At 39.4% G+C, this 26,056-nt stretch overlaps 1 protein-coding gene across 8 annotated transcripts in view; it reads left to right on the top strand.

Moving 5' to 3' along the window:
* ZAP3 overlaps positions 1 to 26,056 on the top strand; it is a 491,484-nt gene that overhangs the window by 379,046 nt on the left and 86,382 nt on the right. For all 8 annotated transcript variants that reach the window (XM_067155237.2, XM_067155235.2, XM_067155234.2 and 5 more), the window contains 2 exons: positions 8,096 to 8,272; positions 22,288 to 22,498. In XM_067155237.2, coding sequence (XP_067011338.2) covers positions 8,096 to 8,272; positions 22,288 to 22,498 — 388 coding nt within the window. The remainder of the gene's footprint in view (positions 1 to 8,095; positions 8,273 to 22,287; positions 22,499 to 26,056) is intronic.

The following is a 26,056-nucleotide window of genomic DNA, read 5'->3' as shown; positions in this document are numbered from 1 at the left end:
AATGCAGTGTTTCCAGGAATGTTATAAATATTGTAGTCTATTCATTCGGAAGGTAAAAATGAACTCATGTTCTCCTCATGACAACATTTCTGCAGATAGAGGGCAGTTACGAAAATGAAGTACAAATTATTATTATTTCGAGTACGCTAAAGATCCTATGCCCTTGCTGTTTTACTTACAGTGAGTGCATAGTTCTAACTGAACTGACACACAGGCCTACTTTAAAGATAAAAATTTCATTGTTCCGTATTGAAAGTATTAACGTTAAAAATTAAATAATTGAAAAAGAGGTTCAACCTATTCAATACATAAGAGAAAGAAATGTAGTGATTACATTCTTATTTAATAGTAACTATAAATGGGACCGGTTTCGACCCTAGTCCAGGTCATCGTCAGCCGTAAAAACATGTAAAACAATGCATATGAAAAAGAAAAAGAAAAAGATTAAGTGAACTCTGGATCGGTATAAGATGAAACATAAATTAACGATGGGGGTAGAAATTGTGAGTCACTTAAAAGAAAACAGTACGTAAAATTAGGAATGGTAGTATGGCACACGCAATGATAGGTGAAGTCTCACAATGTTTATGAATATTGGAGAACGGTCAAATGGGTCAGTTCCCACACTCTGTCAGGCACAAAGTCACAACACTATCAAATAATATATGAAGATCATAAATAACTTGAAGTCGCAGACAAATAGATTTGTAGAAGCAAACCGCCAGCTCCCGGTGATCAGCGCGGCACATTCAAGGTCATGCGCTGCGGTCTCGAACGCTCTTGTGCTCATTCAATTATACTGATTTGCGTTGTATATTTCTATATATACGTACTTAACTTCCCGCAACCGAGACAAATGCTGGACCTTTAGGATATTCTCCATTCTACTTTGGCGTTCGAGACCGCAGCGCATGACCTTGAATGTGCCGCGCTGATCACCGGGAGCTGGCGGTTTGCTTCTACAAATCTGTTCGTCTGCGACTTCAAGTTATTTATGATCTTCATATATTATTTGATAGTGTTGTGACTTTGTGCCTGACAGAGTGTGGGAACTGACCCATTTGACCGTTCTCCAATATTCATAAACATTGTGAGACTTCGCCTATCATTGCGTGTGCCATACTACCATTCTTAATTTTACGTACTGTTTTCTTTTAAGTGACTCACAATTTCTACCCCCATCGTTAATTTACGTTTCATCTTATACCGATCCAGAGTTCACTTAATCTTTTTTTCTTTTTCATATGCATTGTTTTACATGTTTTTACGGCTGACGATGACCTGGACTAGGGTCGAAACCGGTCCCATTTATAGTTACTATTAAATAAGAATGTAATCACTACATTTCTTTCTCTTATGTATTGAATAGGTTGAACCTCTTTTTCAATTATTTAATTTTTAACACAGGCCTACTGACGAAGAGTGAAAAGAACACGCACGTTTTCTGTCTTATAAATCTGGGATGCAGCTTAGTTGAGTTACGTTTTGTTTCACTTTCCTTATCACCTTGATTGCTTGTTTACATAATTCAGACACTTTCTTAAAACTAAATTTTCAGCGACTTTAGGGTGACGTATCATCAGAAACCCTTGCGACGTATATAAACAACCCCAGGCCAGCATATACGATATGGTACCACAAGAAAACATACGAATTCCTTTAAATTCCGCGCTAGCCATGTAAACACTGTACATAGAAACACCGGTCAGCTTCTTCCACAGTCCACAGCAGATTCTCATCTCATAAGCTACTGTAAACGTTCATAACAGTTTTTTTAGACTTCCCCACCCTCTTTTTTATTAGCTTTAAAGTATTTGACTTGCGACTCAAGCGTCAGAGCATCACCCACGTGTTGCTTACGGCGTGCAGCCATTATAAATATTGAGCATGCTGTTGCAGCCAGTACTGCCAACAGTTTTCTTGTATCCATCTTCAACGCTGTAAAAATTATGCAAATTATACAGCAATGGAATGAACTCGAACAAAGCTTAAAAGTACACAATGCAATAAGATATCAAACTCATGTTAAATAATTATTTATTTTGTTACATATACTATCAAGAACAATAACTATTCACAGCCATGTACGTATGAAATGTAAGAGTTGGTAATGAACCCGATTAACATACAACTTGTGAAATATTTTCCATATTTTTACAGCACAAAAATTTTTAATTGGTAAGTCAGTTCACCAGAATATCTACCAAACTGAGAGAAGTTCCATACTGCAGCAACAAACAACAAACATGGGAACTATTTACTGCTGCGTAAACCTCTTCACTGATCAGAAGTCTGGCTAACATCAAAGGGACCGCTTAGGTCTTGAGTTGACTCTCAGTATAGAGGCCATGATGGCTACACAATAGCTGGAAAGGTTTTACACTTCAGCAAAGACAAAATAACATGCAAACTGGCATGTTATATCTGCAAAATTGAACCTCCCATGGAAATTCAAAGCATTAGTCTTCCTGGTGTGCGCGTATGGATGGATTGTTAAAGCTGTACAGATGGCGCAGCGAACGAGTCCCGTCCTCAACTGCACGCGCATTGCCTCTATGTGAGCATAAAGCAGTAGCGATCAGTGAGACATTGATGTTTCAAGGGGACAGTGTACGTCAATGTGGGTAGAGGTAAGGATGTGACAGAGAGGCAAGAACGGGCAATCGTGTTTTACCATCCCCATGGCCATATAGTTCATATAAATTTGTTGAATTTTTGGTGTTTCGCAGTGGACTGTTTGTGTCTGCAAGCAGTGGTGCACTACACATGGCCACGAAATACGACGTCAGAATTATGGCCGGAAAAATATCTTGACTGAGAGGGACCGAAGATGTGTTTCACAGCTTGTGAATCAAAATCGCTTCCAAACCCGACAGGAATTGCTGCAGTCAGTGAATGAAGGTCCATCCCAACCTGTTAGCAAGAGAACATTGCGACAGGAACTGCATGCAGTGAACATTTGGAGTGGGTCACCTCGCAAGAGGCCATTGCTCACACAGGCACATTGAACGTGGACAGTAGCTGACTGGTGGAACATAATGTGGTCAGACAAATAACTTTTTTTGCCTGTATTCCAATGACGCACGTCATCGAGTGCACCAAAGGCCAAATGATAAATTTCATCCTGGACGTGTGCAAGGTCAGGTTCAAGCTGGAGGTTGGTGTGTGATGTTTTGGAGGTGTTTTTCGTACCATGGATTGGGCCTGCTCACTGTTCCATGATCACATGATCCAGCATGTTTATTTACTGGATGATTAGGTGTTGCCTTTCAGTCAACATCTGCATGATGAGTATGCTATTGATACCCCGATTTTTCAAGATGACAATAGCAAAGTTCATCGCGCTGGACGCACGTGTGGCTGGTTTTATGAACACTTCCCCCTATTACATCTCGATTGGCCTGCAAAATCACCTGACTTGTGAACCCCATTGAAATCTGTGGCACATGTTGGAACAGCGGGTAAAACACTGACATCAGTATCCCTGCAATTTGGTGGAATTGTGCAATCAAATCCTCAGCGAATGGCTTATCCTGGATGCGACATACCTATACAACCTTGGGGACTCACTTCCTAACCGAATCCAGACAGTTATCAAGTCCAGAGGCGAAGTTACACAGAATTAAATGATGCTTGTAATGATTTCTCCAGGGGTGACTAATTTTTGTCTGGTGAGCTTACTGTATATGGGTTCAGAAAAGTGGGCACTGCACCAAAACATAAATATACTGGTTTTGTGGACAAGGTGTGGTGTTCAGAAAGATATGCAGTGAAATGTCGATAGTGCGTTCCTCATTAAGATGGTTTCTTACTTAGCACGACGAAAATTCTAAGTCCTGATTCTCGTCGTATTAAATCTATATGAAATACCTCACTTACCACGTCACAGATTGTTACTATTACCGTGTAGTATGGTCACATTTCTTTCAGGCCTTCAATTCTTCTTTGTCATCTCTTGTGGAAGGAACCTGATTTCCAGCCCTGATAGAGCCCTCACCACAGGAGCCAAGTTGGGGAAAATTGTGCAAATAGGGGAAAAGGCATTGAATTCCTGAACTTAACGGGTAAATTACACCTTGGGAGGGGGGGGGGGGGCAAACCGTTTGCCTCAAGAAATTTCAATTTTGTTTGCTGATTCTCAGTGTTATTGCTGAATGACCCAGTAAGCCTATTTGGGATTGTATTTTTGCATTCCATTCAAAAGTTAGAAATTAATTTTGTTTTGAGTGGTACAGTTAAGGGTAGTGAATATTTGCCGCGTGATAGCCTACCTATGAATTAGGAACTTAATCGTGTGAAGTTGTCTAGAGTGGTGCATATATTTGTCTTGTGTTAGCCCAGTTACTGATACTGATGTGAAATCACGTACTAATTAAGACTAAATTAAAATCCAGGGAATGGTTAGACATCTGCATCTCTCAGCGGTGGCACGTATATTGAAACTACCACTTTTGAGTTTCGACTGAGTTGATTAAAGTCAGTCAGTGAAAATTATTCTCTTGCACTTGGCTGAGTTCAACCTCCAAATAATTAATGGTCGAAGTGTGTGACTAGAATAATAATCCGTAGTAGAGTGTTAGTCTCCCGATCCTGAGGGCTTCAAACCTGGCAGAGGCAGTCATTTTTTTGAAGGGCTGACATATATCTATTCAGCACTCTGTGTTGTACGACATCAGCATGTGAAAGATCTCTGGTGACACATTTAGCGTTCGCCCAGCAAAATTAATTAAAACTCGGCTAGAGACGCCTACGAGAGATTCAGTGTACTCTGCCGTCTGGTAGCTCTAAGGTAAAACAGAACATTGAAATTGATGAGCAGACAGCCAGGTGGCGTATGTTACTATGCTGTCTTAAGCAAATTGACGTGAGGTTGCCTATTCAAGAAATAGATGCTGAAATTCTGTTACTGCTGCTAGGGCACTTCTATCACACAAATTGTACATGTACTGAATATCAGCGTATTCTACATTACTGAAGCTTGCTATCGTTCTCTGTATTCTGTGTGAGACAATTGGAACTGTCAGACTCACAGAACAGTGAATGGAAGAAGAGAGGGGGAACTCTTGTTTTGCTGTGCCACATGCATGACGTGGATCAAGTTGTCTTACAGCACGGCGAAGTACCCGTGTTTATGTTTACATTTTCAATGAGTATGTGGGCTGGTGGTACATCTGCACTATGATGAGCAAAGGTCAAGCAGTTTCGCTTGCTAGAGGCAGCGTGACATGATACACGTTCTCTGCGAACGTTGATAAACTGTAATTAACAAACAGTAGTTGTGTTGGACCATACTTCTTGACCTAGTATCCTCCTTGTAATCATATCAGTCTCCTCCATTTATTTTGCCATAGAGAAGAGAATTGTAGTAAAACAATCATCTTAGCCTTACGGATTTTGCTGACATGTCCTGTAAATCCAGCCACTGTAGGTCCTCTTTAGATATTCCTTCAAAGTCCTTCAGTAATCAGCGTTTCTTCGTCGGACATTCTGCTACAATGTGGTGGATAGTTAGATTTTCTGCACTCCATTCATGTTTGGGAGAAGTTTGCTGGCCCCACATATAAAACAGAAAACTACATCATCTTTGATCAGTTCAGATTCTGTTGTTAAGTAACCCAGTTTTTCATGGGAGATCAAAATCAGCAGGAGGGTGCTTGGTATTAAATAATATCTGCTGTTCCATTGATTGCCATTCTGCCGAATCCATAATATCTGCTGATGAACTTCTACACTGTCTGAATTGGTGGTGCTTGATTTTATGCACCTGCATCATCTAGCAATGTCCTGTTGGGCTGGGAGAACTGCATTGAATGGCACTGTTCTGTACTCTCTTACCAGGCTCTTTAAGGTGTCTTATTCCTGAAGGCTCGATATATCTCAACACAGTTAACCAGACCAGAGGTGTGGATGTATTTAACAGTGTGACATTATGTATATTTTGTTTTAAGACTGCATTGATCTTCATTTATTGAACCATTCTCATTGGGGAGGTTAGTATTAATTATGCTATCTGATGTTAAAAGCAACAAACCGTCATCTCTGTCTAATTTAATTTCATGTTTTGGTAACAAACTACTGTCTAACACTGCATGTGTGCCTTCAAAACCACTGATAACGTTTTCTTCCATTTGATTGTAAAGACGAGAATCATGTTCAGTCAGATCTTCAGGTTTCTCACTATTTATGTTTTGCTGGCCCTCCTCTTGTCCTGGAAAATGGTCAGGTGACCCTTTGACTGATACCGTATCTGTCCGAGAGTCCACCATACACACTTTTTGCTCTTCTGACTGCAGGCCAAATTCACGTGTGGTTTCTGAAAAATAAAGACAGGAAAATGGATGCTATGTTTTTCTAGGTTCAATCACGTACATTTCACCAAAATTTGCTTGATAATATCACCTAGGTTAAACATACCTTCGAACTAAGATTGTATATTTGCACTTTCAGCTGCCATAGCGGAGGTTAATTCACTTGTATTGAAATTTGATATACTCAAATGATGTAATTACAAAGCACTCTGATCATCTGCGGAAGCAAAATAATATCTCCAGTTTTACATACGCGTATGCATAGGCCTAAATTCTTACATATGAATTGAGGTTAGAAACCCCTCGCACTAAACAAAATGCAAGTATGGGGAAGTAGTTTTAGCCGATTCCAGTTAGTTGGAAATACATATTTACACGTAATAGAAAATACAGATATCCTTTTTCACTTGAAGAGGAACTAGTTTTCTCACCTTTCAAATTCTCTCATGTACTGGATCATAAAAAAATGCTTCCATTTTTTTACTTATGTTTGGAGCAAATGGAATTTAACTTCAATGTGCTGTACTGGTATATCGTTTTCTGTTTAAATCCTTTTATGCATTACATAACACAATATCATGATAGCAATATTTGCCTAGGCCATGTAAGAGAAACTCAGTAAATAACAATTTATTATTTTACATATAATACATTACCAAATAATTAGTACATTGTGTACCTACCTACCTTCATCACAACTTTGATTTAATAAAGCTAGATGAACCAAACATCTTCCACTTTTGAAGCATTGTTTCACTCACTGAGTCCAACGTAATTGCCCTTGATTTACTTTATAAACAATAAATACAAACAAGAACCAACCGAAGAATAATAATATTCAGCACACACAAAACTGATTTGTACTCAGTCAATGTCTGTTAGATGGAATGACTGTTCAGCCAGAAGCAGATATGTTAACATTATCATCATGGTGGTATGTCTTGACTTTTTCAGAATTCGCCAAAGACGGATATGTTCACATATCTGCTTCTGCCAGAGATATAGTATTGGTATAAGGACTGATAAGTCAACATATTTACTTTTTGCAGAGATGAATTTCTGACTTGCATGACTTGTAATATTTACCACGGCAGTTTCCACACGGATCCTGGTCACTTATCCATATGCACTTCTGCTAGATTGAAGGTATGACTGTAGGTGACATATATGCATACAGATCTCAAAATTGAAAGAAATGGACTTGCTTACTTTTGACATATTGCCACAGAATTAAGGCTGCGGTCGCTTCCTTCTTATCCCTAGCCCTATCCTATCGTTGCCATAAGACCTACCTGTATCGGTGCAACATAAATCAAATTGTAAAAAGTTAGTAAATGTGAATGATCCCTGTTACTAGACTACGTTAAAATTATGCATTTTAGGACAAAATTGCAGCATTCCACCCACTAAAGAAAATAGAGAATGCAATTTGTTTTCCCCATAGTTTCTTTTTCCTTTTCTCTTTGTAACAAGAGTTTGTGATATATTAATGTGTTACAGGAAGCAATAATATGAAAGTTTCTAAACCAGATAGGGTATTTTCAGACTTGGGTTCCTGTATGAAAATTGTTTGTACTGATCTCCTATTCATTTCTGAAAATTTGTAACATCATCATAGGTACACTCCATACAATCATTTCTAGTTATGTTTGTAGTTGGTTCATTTTAGCCTTTTTCGTGAGGGTTGATATAAGTGTTTTAAAGTTGTGTTAAGACACCCTGGTGTAGTATGTGTGTGAGAGAGCAAGGGCATGCTGAAAGCGACTGGTCGGTCGATATTGTCCTAGATTGAGAATGACCTCAGGTGAGCGGGACCGAGATCGAGACAGAGATCGGGACAGAGACCGTGACCGCTGGGGACGGCGAGACAGGGACAGAGAAAGGGACAGAGACAGAGATACCGACAAGGATCGAGGAGGAAACAATACCACCTCCAGGAGCAGAGACACCAAGAAAGAACCCAGGTAATGTAGCATGCTATATTCATAGCATTATTCTGTGTTCCTAATCATGTATTATTTAGTGTCAAGGATCGTAGCAGAGGCTGGCATAGGTAGGTAAATAAACTGTCCTTTTTGTATAAGCACTGATTTGATATTATGTCCTTCCTTTTGTTTTATTTTAATGTTCTTGCAGTCAAAATACTAGATGTAATAGTATTTTGGGATATATTATATGCATGTATGTCTAATTCTTGCCTCATTTCTCTATGGGGTCGGGTATGAAGTGAGGTGAATCTTCATAGCGGGATTTTACAACTGGATGCCGTTCCTGTTGTCAGCCTGAGATGCAGTGAATGGTTTACCAGTAATATATGATAGAGGAAAGGGGAGGGTGAAACCTGGTGCCAGCACATAGCCTACTTTTCTCGAATAACACCAAGGGGACTGCTCAAGGCTTAACGTCACCATCCGATGGACGAATCACCACCAGCAGCGACATGTCCTCACTCCATATGAACACTGCAGAGAGGTTTGGAACTGAATCCAGGCTTTTGGTATGCAATCTGGCAATTAAAAATTGTATGCACCATCTCTCCTACCCTGATGGCCAGCATTCTGATGGTGTTTAAAAAAAAAAAAATGTATATAGGCCTATTGAATAAAACCAGATAAACTACCTAGATTTATGCAAGTACTCTGAGTCCAACTGGGGAACAATTCCATATGAGAGGCATCAGACCCAGTCAAGAAAACCAAGTAATACAAACTGAGGACAGTATCATACTGGCCTCAGGACAACACGTATAATGGCTTCATTTAAGTAAAACCTTACATTGTTATTAGCACAGTTGCTTTGTAGAGCTATTTTCTCTTCTAAATGTCAAGAATATAGGCAGTTGGGCTCGTTTAACAATGCATAATCCCAAAAGGCTAATATGTCTTGTATGCTTCCTTTTTGTTATTGCTGTTTTTATTATTGTTTAAAACAGAGTGATAAATCATAGCACTGTAGCATGCACTGTTGCTGGAGAAGTGATGAGTGTAATTCTCAAATACTTTATAAAGGGTAAACTGAAACAACTACGAGGATTGGGGCAAAAGTGATGGCAACTATTTTTTTCTTGTAGATATATGAACGGATCACAAACATATATGTGTCGTGTGGAAGTTCCGCAGGCATAGTGTGTATGCAGAACAACAGATGGCTCTGTGATAGCTGGTAGTAGCGCAGCGAGGGCTGTGAAATGAGTCAGTTGGTGACTGCCGTGTGAGATGGAAGTAACTCGTGTTGAGCAGCGCGCTTACATCAAAATAGCCTTTCTCCGAGGGAGAAATGCGATGGAATGTCACAGTGAATTAGTGGAAGCGCTTGGGAATAATGCCCTACCATACCGTACAGTAGCACGGTGGGTAGGAAAGTTTCAGCAAGGATGTATGTCAACCAGTGATGAGCAACGTTCGGGACGACCTGTCAGTGTGCAGACCGACGTGGCGAGCATCTCCTGGATGAAGACAGACGATGGACACTACTGGAGTTAGAGAGGGCACGTGGCATCGAGAAACGCACCGTCCACAGGATATTGCGTAATGAGCTGCAACTGCGGTGGGTACCGCATGCACTGACGGAAGTTCAAAGGTGGGTACGATATGCTATATGCTCCAACCACCTTGTACGCTGGCAACAGGACGGCAATAAATTCTTGTCACAATCGCCATCGATTAATTTTGGGCCAGGGCATACAAACCAGAACTGAAACTTCAGTCCGCGGAGTGCCGACATGCTGGATCACCAAGGAGGCAGAAGGTCCATGAGAATCGTTTCCCAGTCAAATTGATGGCGATCGTCGCGTATGACGTCAGGGGTGTCATTGTTTGCCACTTTGTTCCACATGGCAGAACAGTGACCGCACAGTACTAAAGGGACTTCCTGGTGCAACAGGTACGACATGGCATTCGGGAGAAACGTCTGGATCTTGTGGATAGTGCAATAATCCTGCACGACAATGCAAAACCACATAAAGCAGAGTGTGTAGGGCAGCTACTGCGACGTTGGGGATGGGAAGAATTGGAGCACCCACCGTACTCGCCCAACATTTCGCCCTGTCACTTTGATCTAATTCGGAAGATTAAGGAACCACTACATGGTAGGCGGTTTGCAACACGAGAGGACATTGCTAATGCTGTGCGCCAACAGGTGACCCGATTCACACATGGTGCGGCAAATGCTGAGGCAGATGGTATTAAGCACCTCCCACATCATTGGCAGCGTGTGGTGTCGGTAGCAGGGGGCTACTTTGAGGGTCTTTAGGCCCAGGTTTGTCATGTCAACTTTATGTGTACTCTGTTGTCATTCCTTTGCACCGGGAAGGCCATATTGCCCTGTATACTACCGTAATAAATTAGTGTGTTACGATATTTCGGTACTATTCATTATCCACACACGTAGTTAACACCTTGCCCTTTCGTCTGTATATGTCACATTTTTCCAACTGGACTGGTATCTTCAAGAAAAAAAAATAGTTGCTGTGACTTTTGCCCCAACCCTTGTATATGATATTTGAAAAAAGGGAGAGAGAGCAGGCCAAGGTACTGTCCCAAGATCGATATGGTATATTCTATTGGTAGTGATTGGACATTTTTGTGAGTGAAATACTGAAGGTGCTATTTTCAAACAAGAAAATAAGTCCTTTCATTTCATGTGTTTACTATTCATTTTTGAGGTAAAAGACATGGGGTATGGATCTGGTATTGTTTACACCCTCTAGCCTGGTGAAGTACAACTACTAATCATGGCATGTCGGTGTATGTTGTTCACTGTTGTACTTTATTGAGAAGTTTTGCTCTATGTATGCCATACGAATTGATACCTCAAACATGAATAGTAAACACATGCCGTACCATCTTGATAACTTGGTACCCACAGCGCTCTGCTATTCATTGGTGCAGGATCTTGTGCGTGAATGGACCTCTCCACCACATTGCAGAAATGCTCACTGGGGTTCATATCATGTTCACAACAGCCAATGAAACTCTCTAGTATATATACTGAATCGGCACCGTTGGCGACGGGGGCCGGGCTCGCTACTGGGGGCCCGGCTTGCGATGGGCAGCGCCAATGCCGGCCTTGCTGGCAACTCTCTAGGATACTCCGCAGTGGACAACTTGGGTCTGATGATTAAGTGCTTTATCCTCCTGAAATATCCCATCGTTGTGGAAGTTTGTGAAGACCATTAAGAGCTGCAAGTTGTCACCAAGCTATTTGATATAGCGGGCACTAGTCAGTGACCTGTTCAGGTGGATTTGTGGACCTAGCCCATTCCACATGAACACAGCCCACACCATTATGGAGCCACCAGGTGCCTTATTGACAGCTGTGGTCCATGGCTTCATGAAGGCTGTGCCACATCCAAACGCTTCAATAAGCTTGTAACACCTGGAACTGGGACATGTTGGACCACACTGCATGTTGCCAGTCCTCCAGGGTTCATTTGGCAACATCATGCTCCCATGTGAGACACTATGGCTAGTGTCGTAGTGGTAATAAGGGCTCTCTGCAGGGTCTTCTGGTCCCATATCTCATGGACACTAACAATCACTGCACTGACCTTGGGAATTACCCCTTCCTTCATGACAAGATATGTTGCCACCGAATATTACCTTTACATACTGTTATCCCATGACTTTCAGCATGACAGTGTAATATGTTTACTATCAAGAACTGCCCCTTATTCATGAAAAGGCTTGGGATGTTACAGAAATAAATTTGTGCAGTGTGATATTCTTGTTTGTATATTTTAAAATTATCAACCCATTATTGCTTCAGTTAAGAAAAGTTTCTGTTAGAAATTGTATTCATTAAATTACTTCCTCCATATTTGCAAATCATTTTAGTTTTAACTTTGATATATTACTTTTACTATAAATTAAGTTCACCTACAACAACTCCTAACTGTACAGTAGAATTTGTATGGTTGAACCGAGCGACTCAGACGACACGCAGGTCTTCTGAGCCCAAATTTGCAGGTTCAATCATGGCTTATTCTGAAGGTGCTTATATATATATATATATCAGTCATTTGTCAGAACATTTACTGACACGTAGAAGGACTCCTGAGAGATGAAATTCTGACACTTTTGTATCTTCAATTGATTAATCAATAACCACTAATCTGCATTTAGGGCTGCTGCCCAGGTTGCAGATTCCTCGTGCGAACAGTGCGTGGGTATTATTTTCTCATTTCACAAGCTATGAGTAGAGGCATGTGCGGATTTTCAAAATAATATCCGCATCTGCACTTCCTTCATCTGCATCCGCGAATGATTATCCGTATCTGCGGATATTGTAAATATTTAACTACGGTATATTACACCGAAGGCATTGAAATGGATATATCTGTTAACATAATACAATAGGCCTTACACCTGGCACCATAACCCCTACATTCACAGATTTATGAGGGATTTTCTCTTGCGACAACTACCGATGTATTGACTTTTGTTCCTTCCTTTCATTAATTGCAGGCAGGAACCAGTTAGGATTAGGTCAGATTTACGGCTTTATGGTCTAAGGCTTTTTATATATCATCATTCTCCCATACCCCTGTCAAGGGTCGCCTAACCACAAGCAAAACAAGAGTATACCTGACTGAAAATCAATAACTGTCATTATTAATAAATTATCAGCAAAATTATCCGCACTGCCATACAGTTTATATCTGCTAAAACACCAACTTTGCGGTTATCTGCGGATATCCGCATCCATGCAGGCCTCTAGCTATGATGTGCATATGAACCATGGTGCAATGAACTATCAAGCTGCACATGCAGTAACTTGCATAGGAGTTGTGAGCAGTGCATGGTATAAAAGAGCAGTCGTGAATAGGCCCTACATCGCATTCTGCTGCTGTGGCTCGTAGTATCAGTGCCACTCCAGAGGCTGGCTACTGGTGGGTGTCTTCATATGAAGATGCTATCAATTTTATCATTCAGTACGTCGAACTGGAGAACTCTATTCAACTTGCATTTCATGCAGCTGGGATTTTCCTCCATGAAGGGGAAGAGGTTGATTCTCACTTCCTTACTCTCTTGGGTACATTGCTGGACATGGATTCACTGCACAACAGCAACTTCTTTGACGAAACGTATAAAAAATTGTCCGACATAGATCACTACCCAATGGTCCAGGGGTCTGGTTACAATTTCATTGGTATTCATCGCTGGTGGTTTACCGTGGCTCCCTGTCAACCGAACAACACTGTTCAGCTTACAGGAAGAAACACCAGATCACCCAGTTATTTCTATGAAGGACGGCGGCACCAGGGTACCGTACTGGGCTGTATTGCCCCCTACCACATATCGGAAAAACAATTGAATGCCCGTCAGGTTCGCAGAAATATTGAGGCTTGGCTATTGGAGAAGAGGTATTTGATTTCAGATGTTAAAATTACTATAAGGAACTTGAGGCAATGGCATTTGCAAATTATTAGATTTAATATACAAGTATTTAATAAGCGTGGCAACGTACTGTAATTTATCAGGTACAAAAGGAACCGTTAAGGAATACATTCATCTGTTCCATTCTGGTGACACATTTTCTTTAATAACATGGGTAGATGCATTTCAATGAAAATAACAAGTACAGTCATTCAGGAGTATACCATATGAAATGCAATAATTGCGAGGCCAATTATGTCGGGCGTACTGGCAGGAGCTTTTTAATCCGATATAATGAACATGTTAGCCTCCATGGCTCAGGCGGCAGCTCGTCGGCCTCTCACCGCTGGATGCTGTGGTTCAAATCCCGGTCACTCCTTGTGAGATTTGTGCTGGACAAAGCGGAAGCAGGATAGGTTTTTCTCCAGGTACTCCGTATTTGCCTGTCATCTTTCATTCCAGCAACACACTCCATTCTCATTTCATAGCATCTATCAGTCATTAATAAATCACTTTGGGAGTGGCAACCCCATCGTACTAATAGTCTATATATGATTCATGCATTTCATCCCTGACCTGGTCAATGACTGGAAAACAGGTTTTAGATTTTCATTTTCAATGAACATGTTAACGCTATAAAACACAACCATTTTTCATCCATAGGACAACATAGAAGATTATAATCATAAATTTTCCAATATTGAAAACGACATGAAAATTTTAAGCATAAATTCCAAGGGCCCCTTGCTCAATATATTGGAAGAATTCTATATCAGTATGGATCAGTATGGATCAGTATGTCAACCCCAATTTTAATCTGAATGAGATCACAGAAAAAGCAAACATCCTTTTTAATGCTGCCATCCCTCTCTTAAAAAAACATTTATTTAAAGAGAGTTAACAAACAAAAGCAAAAATGCACAACTGAACCTCCGAAAGACACACCCCGCCCTACCCCAACTCCTCCCCAAGCTCTCTCTTTTGCCCCACCACCTCTGCGTCCAATGCTGCAATAGCTAGTTGCCAGCATACATGAAACAGTGCACGGCGTGCTCCTGACTAGCACACACTAACAGGCTAAGACAGAAAGTAAATAACACACATATTGAACTTCAAAACATGTTCTATAGACATTCTCTAATAGTAAAATTATTTTCCTTTTTCCACCTAGATTATCTGACAATCCAACAGAACGCGAATATGAAGAGAGGAACATTAAACCCAACGACTTGACCCTGAGCTAAGCTTAAAGAATTCATTGTTAGAAACGTGACTCGTGCCTATCTCATCGCACAAGCTCATCAACATACATCATTATTCAATACCAAATCTCCTACTGATGCAGAATTTATAAAACATAGTACCATATAACTCAACACTAAGATATTTTTAACTTAAAATAAGTATTTTAACATTACAACAATGGATTGAATGAATGAGTATATGTGTGAACATCAAGAACAGTGTCTTAACGGACTGGTGAACATACTAAACTAAGCTACTCTTTCAAGCGCATTTTATTATCACAAAATATAATTGTATTTTAGCGTTAGTAATTCGCAATTAGTGTAAGTAATTAAGACGTTTTTAAATTAAAGTATGTCAACATTGCAACACCAAAAATGAGCATATGACTGAACATCAAGATCAACGTCATAACGAACTGGTGAACATTTTAGACTTTCAAAACCACTCTTTCAAGTATATTTTATTACCACAACACATCATTATATGTTAGCATTAGTCATTCATAATTAAGATAAGTAATGTTTTAGCATTGTATGTTGTTACTATTAAGACGATAGGTTCTTCAGCAGCTGAAGATGACCCACGAATAGGGTCGAAAGCAGTACTGTTATATTAGAATGTTTTAAGTACCTGGAAACCTGCGCACTAACATCAAAGGATTGTAGTAGGTTTCAAGCCTGTGAAATGAAATTTCTTAGAACTACCCTCCAAAAGACACGACTTGATCATGTGAAAAATTATGAGATCCGATCTAACCTAGGTCTAAATGCATTGATGGAGGAAAGACTTAGCTCATCTAGACTTAAGGTTTGGGCATGTTAAACAAATGAATAGCACAAAGTTACCATGTGCTTATTTGGAAAAGAGAATAACAGGTAGAAGACCAGCTGGAAGACTAAAAAGAAGATGGGTGGACCAACTGAGGGAAGACATGGAGAGAAGAGGATGAAATTGGGAATTTGTCATGGACAACAAAATTTTTTGTATGGGGAACTTTGGAAGATGCTTGTTTTCAAACACCCTACCTGGCCCGCTGGTAGGGCAAACCGGTGATGATGATGATGAATAAATGTATTGATTAGGTGGAAAGTTCCTATCTTTATATTTGAGATCTTATTTGAATGTTTGGTGAATCGGTACAAATACGAGCTGAAGATTTCAAAAAAATTTATACGTTTTATGTATTAACGGATAAGGTAAAATTTAAAATATGTGATAGTTTCAATTTTCTATCAACATCCTTGTCTGACCTTGCTAAAAATGTGGAACAGCACAGATATGCTTTAAATGAAGATGAAAAAGCCGTTTTTCTGTACGAATGGTTCGATACAGCCGATAAACTGAACGAGCCTTTGCCAGGCAATGAGGAGGCATGGTTTTTGTCTTTAATGGGAATACTGCAAGATAAAACTAAAGCTTTCTCTGTTTGGGACGCAAGGGGAATGCACAAGTTTGAGGAATGTCATAACTATTATCTCAACCTTGATCTCGCGTTACTGGGTGATGTATGGGAAAAATTCTGCACGGTCTCCTATAGGACGTATGGGGTAGACCCCGTGTATTTTCAGGGATCTCCTGGATATACATGGTACAGTGTGTTAGAAATAACCGTGATCTTAAAATTATTTGCGATGGCACAGTATACATTTTTATCCAAGAAAGCATGCAGGGTGGTGTTTCGCTGTGTATACACCGTTATGCGAATGTGGAGAATAAACCCAGTGATTATATACTGTATCTGGACATTAATGCGCTGTATTCGAAATGCATGTTAAATAAACTTCCAATAGAGCTGTTGTCATCAGAAACCGAATTAGCTATTGACTGGGAAAGTTGGACCAATCATTCGGAAAAATGCTTTTTTGCTGTTGTAGATTTGGCGTACCCTTTTGATAAGCACGATAAACATCAAATTTCCTCTTTCTTTGCACCACTATATGGACAAACTGTGTACCACACTGTTAACTAAAGAGCACTATACAATGCACAATATGGCATTAAAATTTTACATTTAATGGTTCGAAAATACATGAAGTGCACGATGTGTATATTTTTTCGCAAGGTTTCGTACTGAATTACTATGTCCAAAGCAAAAATCTGTGGTGAAACCGTATAGTGATTTGTACAAATTAATGAACAATGCTTTGTACAGCAAAACTTTTGAAAATGTTTTTAAATATAAAAAGTTCAGTGTACTAAAAGCAAAACTAAATACCAACAGTGGGAGAGAAAATTCATTCTTAACGGGTACTAAGAAATTTCTAAAAATTCTACTTTTGTGAATTCCAAAATATAGAGGTTTACTTAACTAAACCTATTCAGTTGGGATTTGCGATCTTAAAATTCGAAAAATTAGAAATTTATTATTTCATCTTTCAGGTATTGAAACTGTTTGGCGATACTGCCCAGTTATCTGCACAGACACCGACAGCCTATTCTGGCATTTCAAATCCCAACAAAGGCATCTTTTAATAACCACGATGAAACACCCTTGGTTCAGCTCGAAACTTGACTTCGAAAATGCACCGCCTGGGTATGTCATTAGGACACTTGGAACTCACAAAGTAGAAGGGTTGTGGGCAGACAAGATAAATTACAAGGAAATTGTAGAGTTTGTTGGATTACGAGCGAAAATGTACACCCTTCGTTTTCGGGATGGCTCCTCCCCACAGAAACATAAGGGAGTATGTACAAACACACGTACTATTAGTGGCAACTCGCAAATTCAGTTTCAAAATTACTTGAATTGCCTTTTTGACAATAAGGAATTGTTTGTGGATCAGTGTTTCATACGGGTCTTGCTAACACGTTCCTAGGACAATAAAATAACGTCGGTTAGCACTATCATGTACCGACACAAAATGTGTTGTGTTATCAGATCGTATGCATACTCTTCCGTATAGATACTAGGGTATAAAATGCAGATAATTAGTGTAAAACATGTTTATTACAAAGGTGTTGATCTATGTACAAATACAATAAATTATGTTAAGAAGGGAAGTGTAGTTCCACTGATTGTCTCATAACTGCCAAGTCCTACTGCCCATTCACCGCGGGCTCACAAATGTGCCATTCATTTAGTCTCAGTTGTACTTGATCCTCAGTTTCTACTCAGATCATAAAGTCATCAGCAAAAGCCATTGCATTTAGTTCATCACAGGTTTTCATTATGTCATCCATGATGGTGATAAATGGGGATAGTGCACTGCCTTGCTGAACTCCACTTTTGGTCTGGAACTAGGCTGAATGTCCATCACTCAGTTGCACACAGATGGTACAGTGCTCATACAGCATTTGAACTTTCCTCGCCAGTCCCTCCGGCACATTCCTTTTTCTCAGGCATTCCTATATCTTCTCTCTTGCAATGCTGCCGTATGCCTTCTCAATATAAAAGAAAACCATAAATGGATCTTTGCCTTTTTCTTAATATTTTTCCATTAACATATGGACACTGAAGATTAGGTCTGTTCTGGACCTGTTAGGCCTGAAGCCATCCTGTTCCCCGTCTAACTGTGGCACTAAGATGACTTTCAATCTACTCAAGAATTTCTCAAGAATCTTAAGCCCATGACAAAGATATGTTCTTCCTCAGTAGTTGGAGCCTTTTCGGCAATTTCCTTTCTTAAACCGGAGGATGATGACACCCTTGCTCCAATCAGTAGGTATCTTGTCGTCTTTCCATACTGCATTGGACATCCTGTGTAGTCACTGTAAATCCTGCACTCCTCCTGCTTTATTCATGTCTGAGCTGACTTCATCGATTCTGGGGATTTCCCATGCAGCATCTTCTTAAGGGCTGCTTCTGTTTCTGCCCATGTAATGGGAGGATCCTCTGTGTAGGTTTCAATAGCTGGTTCTTTTGTTCTCTGATGTCCTTTTCTTACCTGGCCAGGTTTCCATTGGAATCCTCAATTGCTTTGTTGGTTTCAACTGAATTCCTTTTGTTTGTTGATCACTCTGAACAATAGTTTCATATTGTTTCTGCTATCTTCCTCCAGTTTCTTAGTAAATTTCTCCCAGCACTTTATCTTCTCCCCTTCTACTACTCTTTCAACTCTGTTTCTTGTCCTTGTAAACTTGTTCAAGGGGTCTGATCTTCCCCTTATCTCTTACCTGTTCTGGCTTGGATTTCTATCTCATTCTTTTTGTGCCATGTTCCTTTCCTTTATTGATGATCTTACTCTTTCATTCCACCAGCATGTCTCTTTTTCCCTTTTCCTCATACTTGTCTTCCCGCAAACCTCTGTTGCTTCTTTTATCAAGGTGTTTATAAATCTTGTCCACTCTTCCTCACCACTCGACTTCTTCTGTAAACAGTTGTCCTCTTATTTGGTTCTCATAGTCAGTCCTCTTCCAATCTGTTGTAGTTCCCACACCTTAATCATAGGTAATTTCCTGGTTGTTATCTTTGGTATATTGATGTCTTTCAGATCTGCTATTAATAATCGGTGGTTGCTATTGAGATTCTCACTTGGAATCATCTTGACATCAGTCACAAATTTTTTCTTTATCTGTAATGACATAATCAATGACTGTCTTGCTCTGTCCATTCTCTCTGTATCGGGTAATCTTTCGACTGACTCTTTTGTTGAACCAACTGTTTTTTACTACCAAACAGTTTCTTATGCAGAAGTCAGATGTTCCCCTTCTGAATTCCTTCTCCTATACTCATCATCATCATCATCATCGTCATTTCCCTTTATCCAGCTGTAGCCGGGTAGGGGCAAATATGGTTCCTCTCCACTTTCTTCGGTCTTTCCACCACTCCTCCTCCAACACTGTGAACCAGTCCAGGTTTCTTTGTATAATGCTGCGTTGGATGGTATCCTTCCATCTCAATCGTGGTCGTCCACGGCCTCTCCTTCCATGGATTTGCATTTCCATCACCTTTTTTGTCATTCTTTCGTCGCTCATTCGCTTTATGTGCCCAAACCATCTTAGTCGGCTCTTCTCTAGTCTCTCATTCATTTTTTCCACTCCAATTTCTTCCTGGATTTTCTCATTCCTTATTTTGTCTCTTCTACTCTTCTGTATCGTACTCCTCAAGAACTTCATTTCGGCTGCCTGTATTCGACTCTCATCCTTCTTTGTCATTGTCCAAGTTTCTGCTCCGTGAGTTGTTATGGGTACGTAATACATCTTGTACATAGTATCTTTTGCTTCCGTTGGCACATCTTTGTCCCATAACATGTTTCTTACACTATGATAGAAACAACTTCCAGCTTGAATCCTTTTACTAATCTCAGCATCCAGTCGAGCATTCTCTATTAATTCACTCCCCAGGTATTTAAATGTTTCCACTACTTCCAGGGGCTTGTCTGCAAGTCTAATCTGACCTTTCCCTTCTTTCTGCCCTCTAGTCATAACAAGAGTTTTACTCTTTTCTACACTTATTTTCAATCCACATTCTTTGATCTTCCCATTCACCACATTCAACTGTTCTTGAACCTTCCTGTCGTCTTCTCCCCAAATCACAATATCATCTGCAAATAACATCATGTTCATTTCTCTTCCTCCATATGCTGCTTTTGCTGTTCCCATTAAACCTAAAAATAATGTGTGTGTACCTTCAGAGGATGATCCAGTACGTTTCTTTACTAGCCACAACTAATTGCTCAGTGCCACTTGAATTCCTACCATGCACTTCGGAGATCGTAGGATTGGCACATGTTTATTTAGATCACACATCTCGCAATGCAAGAAATTACCCCGTGTTGTAGTAAAATGTTCATCTGCCTGCTGTCGGCAAACTGATATCCTATGTCATCAAATGTACATTTGATCGTTCAAAGTTGGCATGAATTCAAATCCGTCTAATGTCGGTTATGGTATTTTAAATACATGAAACCTAATCCTACCATGGTTGGATATGGTGGTGAATGTGTTAAAAGTAGTTTGAGTGACATTTTTTAAACCAGTGACATCTTTGGTTATTATTTCAGAGTCCGTACTTGGACAATTCCATTGCCATTATTAAATGGATAACATAATTCTTTGAATAACTTGTGCATTTTGATATTAAAATGTGTATTATTGTCTTAATTTACAAATTTCTCTTCTAGTGTAGCATGTTTCAGCAAGTTTGATTTAGTGATGTCAGTTGTTTACTTTGTGTGTTTCCAAATTCACATATTGAAACAACAGCTTTTTATTTTTATTATTCTACTGAAGAGCCTTTCAGGAAGACAAAGATTCTCATCCTTGTAGACGTAATCATCTAGATTTCTTTTCAAACTTAAGTTTCTCATTTTTGTTTCTCTGCTATCATAACGCTAGTAGCCCACACTTTGGAAAGAAAGTACTGTGAAAGCTATGAGCTGCAAACACTTTCGTTCTTCTGTGGAATACCGGTATAGTAAAGAAATTTGTTTAATGTGTACCAAGTCATTGTGACAGTAGAAATTCTGACCATTATAGTTATAGTTTCACTACTGCTTCCACATTCCAGAATCACAAATATTTTCTTTCACCCTGTCCATTATTCAGAAATTTTAAATTGATGCTGGATATTGTGTTCAGTGCACCTGTTTTAGGGAAATTCTACAAACTCCTGTATAAACTCTGTTTCTCTACCAGAGAATTAAGAAAGGAAAGGAAACTAGTCCTTTACTCAGAGGTGTTTCTTTAAGAGGAGTTTCTTTCTTGTGGGTAATATGAGGAGCTCTGTATAATGAAAGGCTGCAGTCATGTTTCTAGAAATAGAATTGTATTGCCTGAAGTCAAATAATCAGCCATGAATTGTCATCATAACTACTAGATTTAGTTAGAAATGCATGTAAAATTCTGAAAGGTGTGGATCAGAAATATTGAACTCTTATCCCTTTACCTATACCAAAATTATACCAGGCATCAAATATTAAATTCTCTATTTATTATATAGTGTGAAATGCTTTGTCAAAATGCAGTGTGTTTCTATTTTCGCATAGGTCATGTAACGTGAAAAATTATTTCTTCGTTTCTAAAGTCTAGAAAGGATCGTAGTCCATATGAAGATACTATTCTTTGGTCTGTTTGTGTAGGTCATCGTAAGCCCCTAAAGTCCAACTACATACTCAGGTACTGACATAGCCCAGACCAACTAAAGGCCCAAAGACATGGACAAGCCCAAACCATGCAAAGATCCAGTAGCTTTGGAAATTAGACTTGGACAATTTCAATTTCCATGTAAACTGTATTTTCTGATTTTTAAAAATACAGCACCTACTCATAGTTTATATGTTGCATAAAGTGGAATTACAATATTGTCATCAAAGAAGTTGTAATAGTTCAGGTGATCCAGCTACTAAAATATGCTTTTCAGTTTGGCTTTAGTATTGCTTTTCTTACAAATGTTTTAAATTACACATTGTCTACAGTCCTAGGAAGGAAGCACCTGATTTCCCACCACCCCCTGATGCACCACCTCCACCCACATTCACATCATCTATGCCAGCATCAGATCAGAGAGCAGTTCTGGTAGAAGATCTGTTATGTCCTCCTGGGAGAGCTACAAGACCAGCACGACTTGTCATCATCCTCCGAGGACCCCCTGGTTCTGGCAAAACATTTGTGGCAAAACTCATCAAGGTTGGTAATTTTTCTTTGTATTTGAGATGGATAATATTGCATTAAAAAATTTAAAAATTTAAAAAATTTAATGGATACTGTCAGTACTAAGTTTGGAAAACCCTCAAAACTCGGGGGTTGCCAATTTCAAAAGGCCACAACTATATCGAGGAATTGAACGACTGGTTGTAAACTGGAACAGGTATCATTTCAAGTATTTGGGATGTGTATTCTCCCTCTTGCATTGAACTCACAGTTACGATCAACACTACTCTGTAAGTAAGAAATCAGCTTCCAGATGGAACTACTTTTACACCGGTCTCTTCTCCTGGAACCAGTCCTCAGACACATCATCAATTATGGTACCTTGGCATGACTCTTAAACCATGTTTAGTGCAGTTTTCTTTATACAGGGTCTTTATTTATGCTTGGAAGGGACTTTATCGCTTGAACTTGGCTGCCAATGACAGGTCGCTACCGGCCGCTGGCGCGCGCGGTTTCCGGCACTCTGCAGTTTTAGAGAGCTGAGCTCCGAGATAGTAGGGTGTTCAATGAAGCTACTGCGTACTGTATGTCATATTGTATAATGTTTTATTGTGATTGTTTATAGTGCTGTATTGTATGTGAAATATTTGTTACGTGAACGTGTATATCTGCATAATACTTGCATTAAGTGCAGAAAATCGTGTGCTAGGACAACACAAAAGTTTCGAGCGAAATTTCCAGGGAGACCCATTCCTGTCAATCGGACAATAAAACAACTGGCCAAGAGATTCAAACCTACAGGTTCAGTAAACAAGAAAAATAGACGTAAAGGTCGTTATCGCCTTACTGAAGCGTGTTTGGTATGAGGATCATAAGTAAAAATCTGTGGCTCCCTCGTAGCCCAGATTTAACGGCATGTGATTTTTATTTGTGGGGAATGTTAAAAAATGTAGTTTATGGGAACAACCTTCACACACTAGATGAACTTAAAGACAATATACGAGTTGCAATTGCATCCATCAGTGCTGAAGAACTTGGTAGAGTAACCAAAAACTTCATTAGGAGATGCCGATTATTTTGGCAGCGCATTGGGAACATTTTCAGCATAAACTGTAAACATGGTGAGTAAAATGCATGATAAATGCATGATAATGATTTTGAGCATAAGCTGTAAACATGGTGAGTAAAATGCATGATAATGATTTTGAGCACCGTATTCTGCCGTACATACACACGCGCGTTAGCCGGCATATGAACCGTCACTGGCGGCGAAGGTCGAGCGAGAAAGTCCCTTCCAAGCATATATAAAGGCCCTGTATAAGTTGTACGCATTCAATGTCATTCTGGAAAATATATTGAATGCCACTTTCTTCCAATATTTTATCGTATGCCACTCGTCGAGATAACTATACAGAATCATATCATTTGTGTCCATCCCTCCCATAAACCTATTGTAGTCACAGATCATTCTTGGTTTCACTGTCACAGTTTCTTGCCCATGCTTCCTTTTTATCTTCTCTTGATCGTTTATTTCCGTGTTTGTAGACAGTAAAATTACAGGGAATTTCTGGGATTTCTTTTCTCTGTAAGACAAACAATGTTGCCTTTCCTCATGTATATCTTCTTTCCTACATCTAGTTTTTGTGTTAATTCTGCTGGAATACCTTTCCTATTACGCCTCAGAGTGCCAGTAATAAATGTACCTTCATTGTGAAGGTACCCAACAAGAGGGACACTTGAAAGCACATTGTCCTTGAATATGTGGTAACCCTTGTTTAGAAGGCTGCGCAAATTCAAGAATTTCACTACCACAGTATAACCTAAGCCTTTTTCTTTAACTTCTCGTTTATCTTCTGTAGATTTTGCTCCTTTATAACAATGGAAATTCATACAGTAGTTTGAAACTGAAGCACAGAGAGCCCAAAGTTTGATACCCCACTTGTGCTGGAATATATTGTAACTGTCAAGTATGACTTTTGCTGCCCATCAAGCTTTCGTCAATTGATATTTGCTGGTGTGGTGTGTAAAAGTATTGGAAAAGATTGTTCACATGATTTACTACAGGTTGAAATTTACCGCATGGATCATAATTCGGTTCATTGTTCTTGGCCAACTTACTATTGTCAACTAAATGGAAGAAACTGAGCATTGATTCAAATCTAGTTCTAGTGAACATTTGTCGAAACCAGGGAGAAATTTGCAAAGAATTGGCACGCCAGTATGACTTGATTGTCGGTTTCCTGATCAAGCCCATATTCAACAGAATGATAACAAAGGCCTTAATCTCTGTCTTCGTCACAGGAATCCAGGAGTGAAGTCTGCTTGATGGAGAAAGATTGTTTTCCAGGATCCAATAGAGTTCTTTGCATAGGCCTACCTATTTGTCTCTGTAACCATAAGTCGAAGGAGGCTAGCTGTAAAAAAACAAATCAAAATAATCCACTGGTTTTGAATCAGATTGTCTTGGTACTCACTGCGAGCAGCATTCTTGTGTTGTAATCCAGAGGTCGAAGGCTGATTAGGATCGAAACATGGGTCTAAATCACTGTCATCTTTAGAGAAATCTGATAAATAATCTAACAAGTCATCGTCAGGGTTCTTGTCAAGATCTGCCTCCAATTCGCTACTTGTCATACGTTTACGAGAAATGCTCATTGTTTACAAAGCTGATGTTTATATCACTTGAAACGGAAATCAACACTCAAAATAATTATCCACATGAAAAGGATATACCGTAAATAAGCACACAAACAAACAATAAACTGAGAAGAGTGCACTAGGTTTTGCCACCACACATGGTTTATGTTGAAACAGCAACAGCAGACTACACAGCTGGGCGATAAGGTTAGCACGGGCTGGCACTCTGCGTTAGATGTGCTGCACTCTACTTGTTGGTGTTTATTCAGTGCTTTGATTCTCATACTCAACCAAACTTTAATCTAACAGTCCCAAAAGTTAAAATATTTGGCCTGCAGATATCCTTTTATTCCATTGACGAAATATCGACAGCTGGTATTTTTTAGCCAGTGTGACCATTGACGATATATCGTCAGTTGGTCTTTCTCTCAAGGATTGTCACTGACGATATATCATCAGCTGGTCCTTTAAAGGTTAATATTTTTCCCTTTTAATGGTTAAACTACCACCAGCCAGTGGATTGCATTTACTGTAACGTTGAATAGGAGAAGCTATTTTTGTTGAAGCACAACCTAGTTCATTATTTCTTTTTTCCCTAACTACTGCTTTGACCCATTCCCATTAGTTTGCAGTTGATGAATATCACATTGGTTCTGTATTGATTTTAATTATTCCTTTAATTGGAATCTTTTACATTTCCACGTTTCAATATTTCTAATATTATATGCATTTACATCTTTCCAAGTATTGCATGGTGAAATATAAATTATTCCAATTAAAGGAATAATTATTTTATTTCCTATTAGTCAGCATGCTGACTGGTATCAAAACCTTCACTTCAGCATGACAGGTATTCTTGCTATGTCCTGAGGGCTGTACATCAAATCAAAGACTGTTGGATAGTTGTAGTGATAATGTGGGTGATGATAGGAATGTATGTTTGAATCATAGTGAAAG

Source organism: Anabrus simplex, chromosome 11, assembly GCF_040414725.1.
Source record: "Anabrus simplex isolate iqAnaSimp1 chromosome 11, ASM4041472v1, whole genome shotgun sequence".
Lineage (NCBI taxonomy): Eukaryota > Metazoa > Arthropoda > Insecta > Orthoptera > Tettigoniidae > Anabrus > Anabrus simplex.
This window is presented reverse-complemented; position numbering and strand designations above follow the sequence as displayed.